The sequence below is a fragment of the Callospermophilus lateralis genome, chromosome 9 (genome assembly GCF_048772815.1).
Source record: "Callospermophilus lateralis isolate mCalLat2 chromosome 9, mCalLat2.hap1, whole genome shotgun sequence".
Lineage (NCBI taxonomy): Eukaryota > Metazoa > Chordata > Mammalia > Rodentia > Sciuridae > Callospermophilus > Callospermophilus lateralis.
This window is the reverse complement of record NC_135313.1, coordinates 74626512-74645067: the sequence shown is the minus strand read 5'-3', so window position 1 is coordinate 74645067 and position 18556 is coordinate 74626512. Positions and strand designations below refer to the sequence as shown.

General features: G+C 31.2%; 1 protein-coding gene across 2 annotated transcripts in view; it reads left to right on the top strand.

Annotated features, from left to right (window-relative positions):
- Positions 1–18556, top strand: part of Galnt13 (polypeptide N-acetylgalactosaminyltransferase 13) — a 434224-nt gene that overhangs the window by 225972 nt on the left and 189696 nt on the right. For both annotated transcript variants that reach the window (XM_076866162.2, XM_076866161.2), the window contains exon 6: positions 7266–7383. In XM_076866162.2, the coding sequence (XP_076722277.1) occupies positions 7266–7383 (118 nt within the window). The remainder of the gene's footprint in view (positions 1–7265; positions 7384–18556) is intronic.

The following is an 18556-nucleotide window of genomic DNA, read 5'->3' as shown; positions in this document are numbered from 1 at the left end:
TTAAAGAATCTTGCCACAATATCTCCTTATTCTTACTTGGCACCATTAGGCAGAGCTAAATAGAAAATGCCTATATGAAATTAACTGGAAAGTTTAGCCCACTTCCTTAAAACTCCTATAAGTGTGTCTCAGACTCTGAGCCTGAGGGTCAGTTGCTATTGTCACCATTCATATACTTGGAGAAATATTTCTCAGCATCTGTGTGCCAAGCAAAGTTGAGAGAAATACATTTACTGCAACCAATTGACTTTGCATGAATAACTTTGTTTGGCTTTAACCTTTTAAATGTGTGACCCTCAACTTGAGGAATGGTTGAGTTTGAAACATAAAGAACATTAGCCCTTCAAGAACTCACTTATGTTCCCTAATGAAATATAAAGAATAGCAAAATGACTTGATAATGCAGATAATCCTACAAATCATCTAGTAAACCTGAGGACTTGGTATATATTTTTATTAACATGATTTGGTCTAAGCTATTGAGATGACTCTGATTCCACAGGAAAACACACATACACACATACTGGTCAGAACTGTGCTAGATTTTGTACACACAAACATGGATAAAGAGATCTCTGCTCTAATGTTGTTCATGCTCTGGCATTGGTCATATGTATGCTAGATGAGAGAGAGGGAGAGGCCAGAATATGAGGCCTGAGGGTGGCTCCATAGGAGTTAATTGTGTGTACTACTAGAGTGGTGAATTGTTCTGAAAAAGAACCTGACTTAAATCTTATGGATTGCATTAGTTTTTTAATTATGCCCTATACATGACCCTCAATAAATAATTATAAAGATATTCATTTTCCCTTTAACTTCTGGATGTTTAAAAAAGATTTCCTAATTAGAAACCTACTGGTTATTTTTCAAATCTGTTTAACTCTTTTACTCTCCATATCTTACCTTATGGACACTTACATTTTGTCATTATTTATATTCTTAATATGATTTCTTTCATTCTTATGTGGAGTACCACATTAAGTGTATTCTAAAGTACAACAAAGGAGGTTTAGATTTTTTATTAGTCCTTAGCTATTCTAATGAATCAAACATAAATTTAATTATTAGATTTTAATCCTGACATTTTACTTACTTATTATACATCCCATTTTATCAACATTAGTCTCAACTCATGCATCTATTTTGCACTTATTTAGAATTACAAATTTCTTAAAAATATCAAATAAATAACATGATTGATAGAATCTTGAATTGCAACTGCTGTGTCTTCCTTCATATTATTAAAGACTCAGGGTGTCCATATGCATTGTGTTCTGAATCCTTCTAGTGTTGTAATCACAGAAGTATTGAATTTGTGGGGTAGGGTCAAGTTTTTGCAGGCTTCTCCATTTGAGGAATTGATCCACTCCTTTAAATATAAAATGGGAATTTTCCTCCATGCCTTGTTTAACTCATGAAGTGCTGTAAACTATTTAATGAGTATTCTATTTGGCAGTAAGTAGATGATAAATTTATGGAACACACATGTGTTGCAAAATAGATTTGAAAAGAACCTAAAAGTATAAAAACAATTAGCCAGTCACCTCTTTTAATATTTTTGTTTATTTCCTTCCAGAGTATTTTTTCCAGACTCATTTAAAATTTGACACTGATGATATTTATCAGTACTTTCCAAAGCTATTAAGGTATTCTTTGTCTCACAAATAAAAGTCTTAATGTCTGCTAAAGTCTCACTTACTTAGCTCCCACTGTAGCAAAAGTGAATTAAGGTTTATTTACACTTTATTATTTTTTATTTTTTACCAATTATTTCTTATTTTTTTAACCTACACTCTTTTCATATGATGTATATTTTTCAGTACTTTGCAATTTAATTATATAAAATTTGGTTTTTATGAAATTTGCTTAATAATATATAAAATTGGTTTCTTGCTACCTCCTGCTAGTGCTGTGATTCTGCCCTCCTCCAAAATAAGAAATGCTGTCATTATCTTTAACTTATAATTTCTCTAGTTAGTATAATTAATGATAAACATTTTATTCTGTAATTTCTTAGGTAAAAATAAAGTATCTAATACTTAATAGTAACTAACAGTTTGATTATTAATTTAAATCCACTAGATTTTCTTCATTCAGCTTTTCTCAACCCAACTACTTTTTATTTGAGAAAAGAAACAAATAGATATTAGTAAAACCTTTAAGATACTTCTATACAAATTGGAGATATTAAAATACCGGCATAGGGAAGGATCAACATCATGAACAGAACAAATGCTTTGAAAGAAAAGATTTGAAATTGGGATGTTCAACTGTTTGACATTCTTAATTCCTCATATTAAAATCTAAAATATGTTGACTTCAAGAGAGAAAAATTTTCAACTCAGATGGAATCTTTGAATCTATATTCTATATAGAAAGAGTATATTTATTTTATATTGTTTCCTAATGTTTTAGGGGATGTTTTGCAAGACTTTTCTTAGCAGACTGTAGAGATGAGAAGATATCAGAGATCCCATAGTAAGATTCAGGAATGTGAATTAAATATCACATGTATATACTGAATAATGTTATCATATTAGTCAAAGCATTGTCATGCATCTGGTCCCAGCTAGTATTATAATTTATTTTGAACCTTCTTAGGCAAAAAAGTAAAATCAAAGGAAATATTAAGTTTGTATCAACTATTGCACATTCTTTTGGAAGCTTGGGGTTGCATCAGTTTATGAAGATTATGAAAAGCTACTGAGAGAAAAGGTAGAAAGTAACTGCTTTTTTTTTTATTAGAAAGAGGGTCTTTAAGCACAGGTTAAGGTATTTAATTCATACACTTATTGGTAAATGGGTTCTTGGGGTCCAAAACAACTCATTTGTCTATACTAAACAGAACTTTATATTTTTTCTCAACCTTTACAAATAGTATTGACTTCTTTTGTGTTTCATAGACTCTAAGGACTTGAGCAAGCTTCACTGCTCAGAGTCTAAGCCAGCATAAGCCCTTAAAGAAAGTTCCCTCTTTACAGAAAGCTACATCTTTATCCTCAATTGTATGCGCAAATGATTGTGCAGTGTACAATATTCTACCAAAATTTCCACTTTTCAGCTGTAAATTTTTTGAATTACATTCACATTTGACATTCACTGCTGAAGTAGAAGAGGGTTTGTGCCTTTGCTTTCTTTCTCTCCACTGAGCTGTCTGTACTGAGTGTTGGGGACAGGATGAGGCAGGAAGGGAAACTCATAGCATTTCATTTTCCTTTGGTTTCTACGTCTGGAAAATACTTAACAAAATAAAACCATTGTATTGTATAATGTAAAAATTCAGAAGTATGTGAAGACTTAAGTTCTTCAAGACACACTTTATACAAGTATGAAAATAATAAAATACTCATCTTTACCCATTATCTTAATTATTAATAATATTTGAGACATGTTACTAAAATAGACCTAAATACCAATAGTCTAGAAATTGAGTTATTTAACCACTACAAATAACAGTCTATAGAATTTGGAGGGTTTTGGGAGGAAATAAAAATGAGTAATTAGAAAAGCAAAATTGACACTCAGGGAAGTGAGAACAGATAAGGCACCAGCCTCATAAACACAGTTATAGGCATGTGCAAATGATCGTTTCCAGGTAAAGAGCAGAGAAAGAGTAACATGCCAAGAGATACCCTTGAGATACCCTTCTAAAGACCCGTTTTGGACAAGAGAAGATAAGTGCTAAGTGCATATATCCACAAAAACATTTTAGTGACATATCATACTCATGTGATACATATACACTAAGAATATGTCCAAAGTCTAGAGAGGGAGAAAAAGGAAGGGATGTCAGTAAAAATTACAAAATGAATGGTCAAATCAGTAGAAGGAATGACCTCTATAAAACAATGAAATTCCAGAAAGAAATTATTACAGAAATGGGAGCAGGATCCAAGCTTCTTAGTTTGAAGGTCAAAAGGAGTTGAGGGAGTAGGTAGAAAGTATCCTTTCGATAAGGTTACCAGTGGAGGGAATAGAAATGTATGTCCCTAGTTTGAATGAGCTGTATAATGGAATGAAGATGTATTTTGGTTTAGGAGAGAACTTAATTGAGCATGTTTGTAAGCTCCAGGGGACAATGTAAAAATCAAAGGCATAAAACTAAATGCAGTAGTCAGTGAACAAGTGGCTGACAGAGTATGCAGGAGAGATCAGGAGTGTGAATGTTAGCCCATAGCATAGGAGCAGAGGTATTCTTTCCTGAGACACAAGAGGAAAGAGGGGGTCATGAGGAAGACTCAAACATATTGAGATAGAGTTTAAGGGAGTCTAGACTTCATGCAACTCCCTAATTCCAGGGTTCTTAAGTGAATTCAAAATTTTTGGAAAACATTTATTCAAAAATTAGACATGTATCAATAAACTCAGATAAAAGGATTATTATCAGTTTGTGAATTAAGCAGACAATCCAATTAATAACATGGGCTTGTAGTATAATCAGTTGGCCTCATCTTATTACTTTCCAGAGATGCTCTGGGTCTTATTAGCAGATGTAGATGAAGTGAAGGGTAAATTTATCCAGGCACATAGAATTACAGAAAGAAAATTGGGTCAGACAATGCAAAAACAGAGAACCAAGGCTACTAAGCTTATTTTTCACTGACATGGTAGAACCTTGGAGAGGGGGTGGGAGGAGGGAAGAAAAAATTCCCTAAGGAGGTTATTAATATGAGAATATGAATTAATTAAGGAACCATAACTATTAATTAGGGATGAAAAACAACTTTGATGGAAATAGGAGAGGTTAATGAGTAGGAAGTGGTGTTCAGAGGCAGATCTCAGAGGCAATATGATAGATAAAAAGTAGTTATGAATTATTTTGCAACACAAAGAGTATGTATATGGGGAGCCAAAATTAAGTGAAGGACACTCATGGCTATTGTGTGAATGAATAACATCAATAACAATAGCAAAGATAAATAATCAAATCTTGTTAACTCTTTTTGATGTGCTGGACACTGAGCTAAGTACTTTACTTCTGTTCATTCAATTCATCTTGGCCTACTTTGTAGTAGAAGGTGTTTACATTGAGATGATTACCCACTCCCAAACTAGCTGATTGATTGGTCAGTGGTTTTAACACTGTGTGGACACAAACTTGAAAAACAAATAGCCTCAGATAATTCAACTGCAATCAAAGTTTGTCTTTTTTTAGAGAACTTCAAGCTGCATATAGGCACATATAAATAGTTCATTAGGGACACTACAGAGCAGTCTCCTTAGAACAGAACATATAGTAGGACAATGACCATGGCTAAAGGGAGTATGTATTCTGAACCTCAATCTACAGACTGTGAAAGAGCCAATCAATATCTCAAACACAACACACACAAATATACATGTGCGTACCCACACACAAGCCTCTCTAAGATTACCTGTCTTCAGAAAAATACAGAATTGTTTTTGCAGGATTTTTCTCTTATTAAGTTTTGCTACTCTTCAACTGAATGTGAACATTATTTGAGTCTTTCTTATGGTCTAATATGGTTTATTTCTAGCCATTTTTTTTCATGAACTTCTCACATATTTATAGGAATAATGACCAAGAGTAAGATGAAATTGAACACATGCTTTTATATTAAAATGTGTTAGTATTTTATTTATAAGCAGATAAATAGATATGCTCTCTGAACTGATCATTTAAAATGCATCATTTAACATTCTTAAGCATTTGGTTGCATCATGATAGGATAATTGCAGCAATTTTTGTTGCTAATTTTATTAAATAGACTCTCTAGCACTGTATTACCTTATATAGTTATTGCTACAGAGTTCCAAAACCCCAATCAGGTGAGGTCATGGCTACTCTATAATTACCATCTGTTTAGCTTTGTTAGTATTTCTCATTATAACTCAGAAGGTCAATGATACTGTTCATGATAGGAACCTAGCAAGACCAAAAGTAATAAAACAGCTCTGAGACTAAGCAAGGCTCTGCTACTCCAACTGATGGACAGTTAATTACCTGAGTATAAAATAGTGAGAGCACAGGGAGAAATAGAGAATTTTGCAATATGGTTGATGTCCAAGTACAATATTATTTGGTAGATTTTCAATGAACTGAACTATTTAATTAGAAGACATGAACATAGCCTGTGACAGAGGATACAGTTTCAAGAAAACCAAAATAGTTGGTTCTTTAACATTCTCACAGACACGAGCAATAAAAATCCAAGTTATTAGATCAGTGTTTCTGTTCTTTAATAGTATATTAGAATTGCTCAGGAGTTGTACATGCTATCATGGGTTCTTACTCAGGCTAGCAAAATCTGAATCCATGGAGGGAGATAACTGAGCATGGATGTCTTTTTTGATAGATGCTTTTTGATGCTGCTAATGTGCTATGAGGTGGAAACCACAATATTACAACTAACCCTTCAAAAATAATGATTCCCAGTCTGGTTCTATTTGTGAACAATTTTTTAATCATTATTTCATACGGTTTATGTATAAAAACTTCTGTAGCTCACACATGAACCATTGTCCTTAATTAGTCTTTTTGAAAATTAATTAGACCTTTAAAAACTTAAAGCCTAATTTCTTGTATCCTGTAAGAAAACTTGAATATGAAAAACAGAAATAAAGGCTTTTATTACTAAAGAAAAGTTTTGGAATTTATGATAAAGTCCTAAAATGCTGAATAGCGTACAGGATTTTTGTTTATCCATAGGTCAGATAATAAATTCTACCCTTTGACGTAGGTAAAGAGAAACAATAAGTACATGTAAAAATATTTTGTAACTATAATTAGATACTTATTTCATATAAGCATTTTATATAGCATTTACTTCTTTTCATATTTAATTAGAGTACGAATCTTTTCAGAGAAAAAGCATGTCCTTAGTTTCCTAGGGTTTATTTTAAAATTATTTATAATTATATTATCAAAGATCATGACTGTTTGAGAATTAGTTCGTCTCTTTAAAGACTGTGCAAAGTGACCTCACTTTGGCTTTCAGAAGGAATGTAGAAGCCCCAGTTTTAAGGGGTCAGTGTTCCTTCCATATAGCTCTTTGATCACATATAAGACAGAAATAGACTCATCTAAAGTGAGTTTATAGAAAATGTGAAATAAAATGTAACTTTTAAATCTTAAAACCTCTTGCAACTTGTTTTTGTGTTTCTAGTTTGAACTTTTGAAATACTAGTTTTTATATTTAAAATGTCAAAAAATATTTGCTACAGTCTCCTTAAACACCACACATTGATTTCAAAAGATATTCTTTTGTTTTTGTTTTGTTTTTGTTTTTGTTTTTTTCAACTAGGACCCCTACTATGGCTGGTGGCCTATTTTCTATTGACAGAAACTACTTTGAAGAGATAGGAACTTACGATGCAGGAATGGATATCTGGGGTGGAGAGAATCTTGAAATGTCTTTTAGGGTAATTGCATTTTACTTTGTTTTTTGTTTTTTGTTTTTTAACTCTGAACATAGTATGCTATAGCATGCACATATCAGACCTAGTAATTTGCTGTCAAATTTTCTTTTGCTAAATGATGCAATTTACTGATCAGTTGGTCATTTTAATGCTTACTTAGAAGCCTTGTTAGAGTCCTATTGCATGAAATATTTGCTATAAAATTGGGATTTAAACTATTTTTTAAGTTTTCAAAAGTAAGTCTTTTATTCATAGTAAAAGGAAAATAAGGATTTCAATTGCTTTGTTTTTTTAAATGAAATATTACTCTGAAATCATTTCATGTTTTGGAACTGAAGCTTAAAAATGTTTGTACAATTGGAATTTGCAAGTTCTGCTTTAATTTGTTTTCAAATAACTATTAAGATTGATTTATTGTCAAAGAATTCTAGATAATTCTTAAAGTAACATGAGAATGTTCATAATTGTAGATAATATTATTTGATAAATCAGTTTGAAAAATGCAAATTTATTTAATGAATAATCTTCCTAGTATATAATTATTTAGGATTACCTTTTCTTCATAAATATGATATTAGGAAGTAAATAATTTTAATACTTATTATATTCAAAAATTTAAAATAGTGACAAATGTGCCTTTATGTTAAGAAATAAGGGCTAGCATATTTTTCCTTCAAAACATGCACAGCATTATTTTTAAGTAATTGAGTTAATAATATCATTTATTTCTTCCTAAAATTGAATGTGAAATATTGATATACTGTAATTCTGCCCAAATCCTTTGTATAGCAATATTATGAGAGTATAGGTATATTAATCAGTAAAGCTTAATATTCATGTCTTTAAATTCGTTATTCAAAAACTATTATTTTACTAATAATATAAATATGTTTTATAAGAAAATGTTATCATTTGAGGATAAAAATCCCAATTTTTATAATGCTGATTTTGGTGGATTGGGGATAAATGAATTATTTTAGAAGCACTAGAATGACCTTGTTATACTATGCTTTTGGCTCTTAATCTTCCTTGTAGACAGATGTCTGAGACAACCATTAATGAAAATTTCTTATTTCCATATTTGCTTATATATTTATAGTCTGATATAACCTGCAAAGGAAATTTCTGAACCAGACTTAGAGCTATCAAGTTTCTATAAGGACCATGGTACATATTTGCAGAAATTTCCAGGACATTTGGAAAAACCAAACTTGTTACTTGGTGTATTTCTCAAAGTGAAGGACCTAGGAGATGACAGAAAGGAAGGGAGGAAAGAAAAATGAGATCAACCAAGGAAGGAAGAAGGAAAAAATGAAACACAAAAAAAGCTTAAAAACAATTTGCTTTTACCCTTACATGCAATAACAAGAGTATTTACCCATCACTAATCAATACTCTGGTATTATGCTGGGATTACACAAGAAAAAAAATCAACATAACAACATTGCTATTAATTCTCATACTACTGGTTACCATTTCTTTTTATCTCTTGAAATTTTATTTACCTCTTTTTGACTTTTCTGTTAAATGTGATTCCCTACCACTAGTCTAACCTTCATTTCGACACATAGCTTTTGAATTAAATGGATACTTTTCCATCTAGCTGAAAGATGTGTTAATAAGGAATTTAGTGGACTAACATAATAAACAAGAAGACACTGGTCAGAAAATGTAACTGAAGCATAAACATATAAAAAGGATTTATAATACAGCTATCAGGAAGACAGAAAGAATGCAGCTAGTGGGCATAGGAATGATCAGATTTTTAGAAAATGATGGATTTTCTGTATGTGTGTGTGTGTGTGTGTGTGTGTGTGTGTGTGTGTAAATAGTCTCTTGGGAATATTTAAGAAATAAAGTACTCATGAGTGACTGTTTTTCAAAACAGGAAGCTAGGGAAGGGAAGAGTAATAGGAAGTATTAAATGTGGGAGGATAGCTAGAGATTAAAACATTAGATAGAACTGAGAAATGAATAGCCATATAAAATAATTGATCATACAATAGGCTAACCAAATTGTGAATTACCATGAAAACTACCATCTCTCTTTAAATAATAATCTTTGAATAATAATAATCAGCATAATTGTCACCAATATGGATTGTTACCAACCTCTTGAATTTCATGAATAATAGTACAAGAAACAGTGTTTCTAAGCATATATATCCTTTTGTCCATTTTAAAATAGATTTATTGCCACTTTTGAATAAGCTGAGGTGATTTTAAAACAGGAGTTCAAAGGCAACAAGGGCCTCAGGTCTGACTCAAAGCCATGGAGGGTAGACTGAGGTTCCAAGCATGGACTTGGATTTCAAGACACAACTTGGGTTCAAGACCCAACCCTGGCACTTACCGATAAGTTTGAGTAAGGTACTATGGTTCTGAAGCTTTAGTTTGATTATCTGTAGAACAGGAAGGACAGAACACTTCCTCAAATTTTGAGGGAAAGATTGTATGAGATTATGCACATAGTGCTAAGTACCCTTTCAAATACACGTAAAGTGTGTCATTATTGGCATCTCTTACACTGATGGTTATAAGCTTTGCAACATTGGGCAAACTACAGGATTTTTGCAATCATTTATTAACAACCTTGCCCTTAATAATCTGACCTCAATCATAGATAATGAAATGAGAAAATGCATGCAAATCCTTGAAGACCAGAATATACAACATACATGTAAAATATTGTTGCTCTAAGTGTCATTCAAGATGTAGCTCTAGCAACCCCCTGCCCAGAGAAGAAATTAATATTTTGTAAAATAACTCTTTCTATACTGCCACAATAAGTTTTGGGATAATGACTGTGATCTAATAATCAAGGATGGAAACTATTTTCCCACACTCATGAATCAGTTTACATAAAATATCTTTTAAGTTAAAAAATAAAAATGAAAACATTATCTAGACTTGGAGACCTGGAGTAACACTACATTTTCCCCTTCGATAACACTCACCTGAATCAATTTTTTAAAATGAACAAATATATTTGAAACAACACTTGCGAGACATTGAACAGCAGGTCATAAAGGACAGTGGTCCTGAGAGATGGGAAACAAACAAGAAATGCCCTGAAATGGCCTTGATTTACTGCCTTGAAAAAGCTTCTAATCCTCAATGGTGGTAAGAGAATCCTAGACAGAGCCTGCAGGACACCATGAATTGAATAGATGAAGCTGAATCCCTGGAGAGATCAGAGCCCCTAGAGTTTGCTGAACAATGCACTGGAGAAAAAAAGAGGTGCATGGACAGGGAACTCAGGAGACATGCAGAAGTGACCACTTGAGTATTCAGCTGCCTGCTGATGCACCCATACTGGTGAGGAAAGGATTCAAGTTTTAGGAAAGAACCATCAGAAAGGATTAACAAAGTTATTGCCCTGTGATCTCTCCAGATAATCAACAGTAACTATATGTTCCACACAGTTTTATTTGTGGGACATGGGGGTAGTATAAGTATTGGCCAATTATATAATCCAATAAAAGATAACTCATGTATCAAAGAAATTACAAGTGAAATTTATCATATTTTGAATTGAATGAAAATGAGAAAATAACATATAAAATTTGTAGTGTCACTACAATTATACTCAGTGGTTATTTATAGCCCTAAACATCGATATTAGAAAAAAAAAAAGACATAATATCACTAATCTCAGCTTAAGAAACTAAAAGAAACGAGAATAATTCCAATTGATCCAAAAGAAAGGATATAATAAATATCTAAGCAGCAATAATGAACTATGAAGCAGCAACATTTTAGGAAAGGCAATGAAACCAAAATCTGTTTCTTTAATCAATGAAAATAAGATCAATAAAGTATTTAAATTTCTAATCAAATTACCTTGACAACTTGATAAAATGGGCAACTTCCATGAGAGCCATAAACTATCAGAGTTCACAGGAAGAAACAGATCAACCAAATAATCCTATATCTAGTAAAGTAATGAAACATAGACATTGTAAGAAAACTATAAATTATATCCCTTATGAACATCAATGTAAAATTTCTAAATTAAAATAAAAAATCAAGACTCTCAATAGGCAGAAAAAATAATACTTCTAAGTGATATTCAGTGCAAGATTGATTTAACATTTAAAAATCCATCAATATAATTCACTATGTTAACAAACTGGGAAAAAAAAACTAATTGATCATGTAAATAAACTCAAGAAATGTATTTGACAAAAATCAGCTAGTGCAATAAAAACAATGAATTAAAGCTATCCATATTTGGAAGAAAAAGGTAAGATTGTTGTTTCAGATGATAATATCATCTGGAAAATCCCATAGAAGTTACCAAAATAGTATTAAAATTAAAAGTCATCTTATCAAGATTATAGAATATAAGAACAATGCAAAAAAGTAACTTGCATTTCTACATAGTAGCAATAAACAACATCAAATTGAAATTTAACAATTATATATAATAATCAAAAATATGCAATAGTGATGAATCTGACAATAGATGTATGAGACCTCAATGGCGAAAACTATAATATATTGTTGAAATTAAAGAAGGCCTAAATAAATGCAAAAAATATACTTATTAAGTTTATAAATACAGCATGATATTGAGATAACAATTCTCCCTCATATCACTATAGATTCAATATAATACTAAGCAAAATGCCCATGGATATTTTCCTTGGTAGAATTAAATGGACAAGTTGATTCTAGAATTCACATAGTAATGCAAATAATGTAGAATAGCCCTTCTTCCCAAGAAAAGGCTTAATAAAGAAAAGAGTAATTAACAAAATATGATTTCAAATTTAATTTATTATGAAGTTATAGTGGTCAAGGCTGGGTGGTATTGGCATAAAGTCAATAAATTTGAAAATATAATATAAATCTTCACATTTATCAACAATTGATTTTTCAACAATTATGTAAAATCAGTTTAGGTGGAAAAATATCTTTTCAATAAATAATGTTAAAATAACTAAATATAGATATACAGAAAAATAAAACAATTTTAAATTTTACTTTACACAATAAAAATATTAATTCAAATATAAAACTTAAAATTCTAAAAGAGCCCATAGAATAAAAAAATTTAAGACCAATGGTTAAGGGAATATTTTTTGATACCAAAAGTATGAACCATTAGAGAAAAAATTGATAAGTTGAACTTTATCAAAATTAAAAACTTTTGCTTTTCCATATCACTAAGAAAATGAAAAGACAAGTCTCTGATAAGAAGAAAATATTAGCAAATAATATATCTGTATCCATAAAAAAGAAAAAAAAAATCCCTCTCAAAACTCCTATAAGGAAAATAATGAACCTGCTAAAAAATGGCCAAATTTGAACAGACACTTAACTAATGAAGGTATACAAATGGCAATAAGCACATGAAAAAATCCCTAACATTATTAGTAATAGGGGAAATGAAAGATAAAATACAATGAACTAACACCACTGAGCCATGAGAAAGAGTCAGATTAAATTTTCCAGCCCTATTGGTGATGCAAATTAATTTTAAGAACTGTACCTGAAACACTGGCAGTTATGTAAAACAGGACACTAAACTCTAGGAAATGGTTTTACTATTTCTTAATGCCTGAGTATTTTCCCAGGGGAGAAGAAAACATGTCCATATGAAGAGTTGTACTCTGATGTTCACAGCAGCTCTATTCATGTTAGCCCCAAACCAGACACAGTCCAAGTGGCCTTCTACAGGTAAATAAATGAACTATGGTTTCTGCATACATGGAATACTGCTCCAAAAAAAAATGTACTATCTATTGATGCATCCTAAAATTTTAGTGAATTTCAAATGAATTATACTGAACAAAATAAGCCAGGCAAAAAGATTACATACAGTATGAGTCCAGGCATATAAAATTTTAGTACATGCAAGCTAATTTATTTCACAAAGCAGATAATTTATTGTCTAGGGATAGGGGATTGGGATGGGAGAGCAGAGCAAGAGGGAAGGATTACCAAGGGGTACATGGAAATTCTTAGAATAATTTATGTATTCATTATCTTAATTGTCATAAAGGTCTCACAAGTTTCACACTACTTATTAAACTAAGCAATTTAAATATGTGCACTCATTTTGTGCTAATTATACTTCAGTAAAGCTGCTAAAACAGTGAAAACACGCAGACATATACACACACACACAGAGGCATCTTTCAAAGAAAAACAAATGGAAGTGTAGTTCAAGGTATCTAGTCAATGGTATACCTGTATATAGAGTATCAGTGTAACAGTCCAGCTATTTTTTAAATAACCCTGTGGGTATAATATTAATAATCTACCCATTAGGGAAATTGAATTGATTAAATAAAATTATACTTATTAAAGCTTTTTATAAATGTATATTACTATGGTATTATTATGTTTTATTATATCTGTCCTAAAATAAGTTATTTTGTCAAAATGTTTTAATTAGGAGCATAGAAATTACTTTAAATGCCTCATTTGTCCTTAAAATCACAATAAAATCATCAATATATTTATTTGAAGAATATAACCAAAACACATTTTTTGTGTGTGAAATCTAAATATTTCTGAATCGTACGAGCAATGAAATTGAAAATAAATGATAGCTGATGTAATAAACTTAGAAAAGATGAAAGGCAGAGATTTCCATAGGACAGAACAGTCTGGTAAACTATGCAAAGACATTTGTAAACCTTTTGGGGATTGTAAAATTCAGATTTTTTAATAGCATGAAAAGAAAAAAAAGTCTTCTCTAAAAATGTCCAAAAGTTGAAAATTTGAAGGATGGAAATGTCAGTCATAATAATTTGTTAGGCAGAAATCAAATTAGACCAGTATAGCAGAATTACTTCTGTTGGAACTCTTTGCCTTTTGTAAATTCAGTTCATACAAGTGTGAGGAAAATGGATTATTCGTCAATGTATAAAACTTGACTACTATAGTTTTACTTGACCAGTCACAGAAGCCAAACTATAACAGAAGCATTTCCTTTCATTGAACTGACTCTGAATAATTTATGTATGCTTCACAGTTTTAATGGATATTTGATTTGGAGAAACTTTTCTTTAGATATGATAAATTATTTTCCTAATGTTAATATAGATATTTATTTGCCTATTTTTCAAAAGATTCTGAGATCAAGCATGTGTAGTCTTCATAAATACTATAAAACACTATCAATGATTCTGATCCAGCAAACAACTCTGGTCACCTATTTGGTGCAGGCTAAACCTCAACCATATTGTAATACATTGAAATTTTAACTCCTTTGCTTACATGTGGATTATCTGATAACTACTCCTCTTTCTTGAACCATTGTTTAAACATTTCTCTACTCAAAGAGGGGTTTGTGTAATTTATATCACAGAATAAAATTCCTCTTGGTAATTGGAACCCAGGCAGTGCTGTCAAAGAGTATCACATTGATTTATATTTTTCTAAAACATTGGGTGAATAGGTGCTATGGATTAAATTTATTCATTTCTAAGAGGACTCTATTCATCCAAAGCCAGTATGTTAGAATTTTATTTTGAATATTAAATACCATAAATATTTGACTTCATATATTCCCTGAGGAAAAAAAAAATCAAATGGGCCAAGCATTGTGACCCTTGCCTATTATCCAAGTGACACAGAAGGAGGCAGGAGGATTGCAAGTTCAAAGCCAGTCTCAGCAACTTAGTGAGGCCTTAAGTAATTTAGTGAGACCCTGTCTCAAAAATAAAAAATTAAAAGGGCTGAGAATTTTGCTCAATGGTTAAAGTGCCCCTAAGTTCAATCCCTGATATTAAAAAAAAAGTAAAATAAAATAACAAATGGACAACAGGTAAATTCAACATTAATCAAATTTTAGAAGAACATTAACAAATTTTAGCAAAATATGAAAAATTATGTTCTATATGTGTAATAAGAATTGTAATGCATTCTGCTGTCATATATAAATAAAAAATTAATTATAAAAAACTGGTATGGTTAAAATTACAATATAATCTAAGTCTTGATAATTTTAAAATTATCTCTCTGTTAAAATATCTTGTGAAATAAAATCGTAATATTCTATTAAACAGCCTTTATATTTTAGCTTTCAAATCTACTATGTAGAAATACATATTTTTACAAATACAAGAAATTTTCAGATTTAGATGCACTAAAACTTTGTGTAATCTCTGGTTCTCTTTTTATTTGTTTAATTATTTCTTAAAATACTTGCTTGAAAATATAGTTTTGGGGCGGACAATACTACTCACAATTTACTTTTAGAGTATAACCACTTATTTATACCTTTGTTTACTAGTTTCTAAAATGAAGGGTTGGAAAACTCACATGAAAATAATTCAAAATAAAACAGCTAAGAATAAAGATAAATATCCATCACAAGGGCAAGAGAAGTATTGTAAGAGGAAAGTGGGGTGAGCTAGTAACCGTGAGTAGTTGGTACTAACTTCATGAATGATTACTGAGGTCTAAAGGGAAAAAAGAAATTGCACTGAACCTTGTTTTCAGAAGGAAGTGACTCAATTTTAGAAGACAATGCCCATTTTCTGGCATACATCCAGTAATGCCCTTAAAATGGATTGCTGTTTCTAGGATGTTCTAAGAGAAGACGACCCAATTTCATTGCTTTCCAACAATTCAGTCTCTCAGAGGATTATATCTTAAAGAAGACAGAATATCATTGTAGATTATTTTCTTAAATATGGGTTGTGTAAATTCAGTCTAATCAAACTGTGAGCCAATTCACATTTGAATAATCATAATATTCTTTTTTTTTCCTGCTCAGACCCACCATATTTCTAAACAGGTTTTGTGCACAGAGTGGCTTCTGTGTAATTATTCAGATAAATACAAATTTGAAGAGATTAAAATATAATCAAGATATAAATTGTCTAGTTATTTTAGTTTTTGCTATATGTTTTCTGTTAGTCCCATAATAGACAATTACTGTCCACAGTACAGTCACTGTGCCAGCTTCTACCAGCTCTCTTAGAATGAAATAAACAAACTTGAAATTCTATAAGAGTAAAAGGCAACTTTGTTAAGCAATGGTGTGCGGGTATTGAATGTGATAAAACAAAGCCTAATTAGTGTAAGGGGAGTTTAGGTGATATTTGCACTGAGTGTTAAAGAACTGGTAAAAGTTATCTATTTAGAGAATGTTTAGAAAGGCATTTTAGACACAGACAACCACCTCTATGAGGGAATGAAATATGTATAGTCACTCTCTTACTAATAACATTCACTGCTTGTATTTATGATATCAAAAAACTTATCATTTGAGCATCCTGTTTAAGTGTGTGTGTGTGTGTGTGTGTGTGCATGTATGTGTTTGTGTGTGATTTATCAGTGTGAAAAAAAGTATCTAATGTGTAACCAATTCTGTTTACTACGTACTCATAGTGTATCCATCTATCTATACATATTTGTAGTGATAGTTATTTTAATGGATAGAATATGGCAATAATATGTAAATTAAAAAATAAAAACATTAAGGGTTTCTTTTGCAAATGAGTGCTAGGTGATATACTACTTGCCAGACTTCCTGAGGGAGTTGAGACTAGGATAGTAAAAGGAATTGTGAAATTATGAAGCCCTAAAAAATGGAGTGGAATTAAATGCATATAAACAAAAGAACTGGGATGAAAATGATATAAAAATAACAATGTATAAAATATATATTTTTCATTAATATGTAACACAGGAATGACATTTTATAGGTTTTAATTAAACATATGCATTGGAAATAAATTTCATTCAAAAGTCAGTTTAATTGAGAGGGTTTTGTTCAGTCTTCTTGGATCATACCATTGAATGAAAATAGAACTATATGAAAGAGAAATGAGCTATTAATTTTTGAACTGTGATACCAAAACTGTTTTCAAAAGTTGGCCTTTATCAAATGCAAGGATATTTCAAAAACATTAAGCAGGATGTCCCTGGATATAGCAGTAAGCCAGGTTTTGGCAATTTAGTGAGACACTAAGGTAAAAAAAAAAAAAAAAAAAAAAAAGGGTGGGGGGAACTAGGAGATTATAACTCAGTGATAGAACACCCGTGGATTCAATCCCCAGTACCACAAAGATAATAATAAGAATAATTTTATGATAGACAAATATCTAAATTGTTACTGTCTGGAAACACATTTCAGTTATGCAGCTCTCTGATGCTTCTCTGCTCATGTGCACAGATACCACACAGGTACCCACGTTTGTCTTAAAAGTCATTATGATCCTTCTGGTTCCAAATAGGAAGAAACTCAATTTATCTGTTTGAATTTTTGTCATTAAAAAGAGCTTTTGAAGAATGTTAATATGCACAGAATTATTGCATAGAAAAGTTTGAGATATTTCTTTATTACCGGATTTTACTAGAGCCTCACATTAAGTGTTCTTAATCAAACAAAATGAAATTGAAAATTAAAGGCAATTATCCTGCTGATTTACCTTTGAAGTGCCCCTGAAATATCCTATAATGAACTGTTTCTTTTTGTATCTAAATATATATTGCCTTTACTTAACTTTGAACTACTCATTTGACAAATTAAGGTTCCATTTTTTTTAAGTTGGAATGGGAAAGTTAAAGTAGTAAATATCTTGTGAAAAATATATTTAGCGTTGAAATTGAAGAATCATTTATACATATTGGGTTTGGTTAATGAGAGAAACATGCCATTAAATTCAAATGAAATTTACAAATAATTATAATTCACGGAATTTACTCATTAATTTAAAGATATTTTTTAGTGTTTGGGCATGCAGATATGTATAAGATAGATTCAGTGCCTTGCCTCATCAAGCTTATGCTGGAGAGTTTAGAAGAGAACTATTTTAGGTAAAGTGTAGTGACAGAGGTGGAAGGTGAAGAGTAGAGAACTGTATTACCTAGAATGGCCAGAGACGAACTGTGAGGGGACATTTGTGCTGAGACCAAAATGACAGGAAGAATCTAGCCATGCGAGAATTTGAAGAGGGAATATGCAAGATAGAGCAAACTGTAAATACAGAAGGTTTTCTGCAGCAATGAGATGAACCGAATTTTCCCATTTCACATCTACAGAATCCCAAATAGCCTAAAGATTGCGGGTGGGAGTGGTTAAGAAGTAACTCATACTTTTAGTATATTTTGGTAAATTGATTCTACAGTTAATGGATACCTAGAATTTACCAAGCACTGTGAGAGGTACAAGAGATGTGGAAATGAAAGACAGGCCAGACCATGTTCA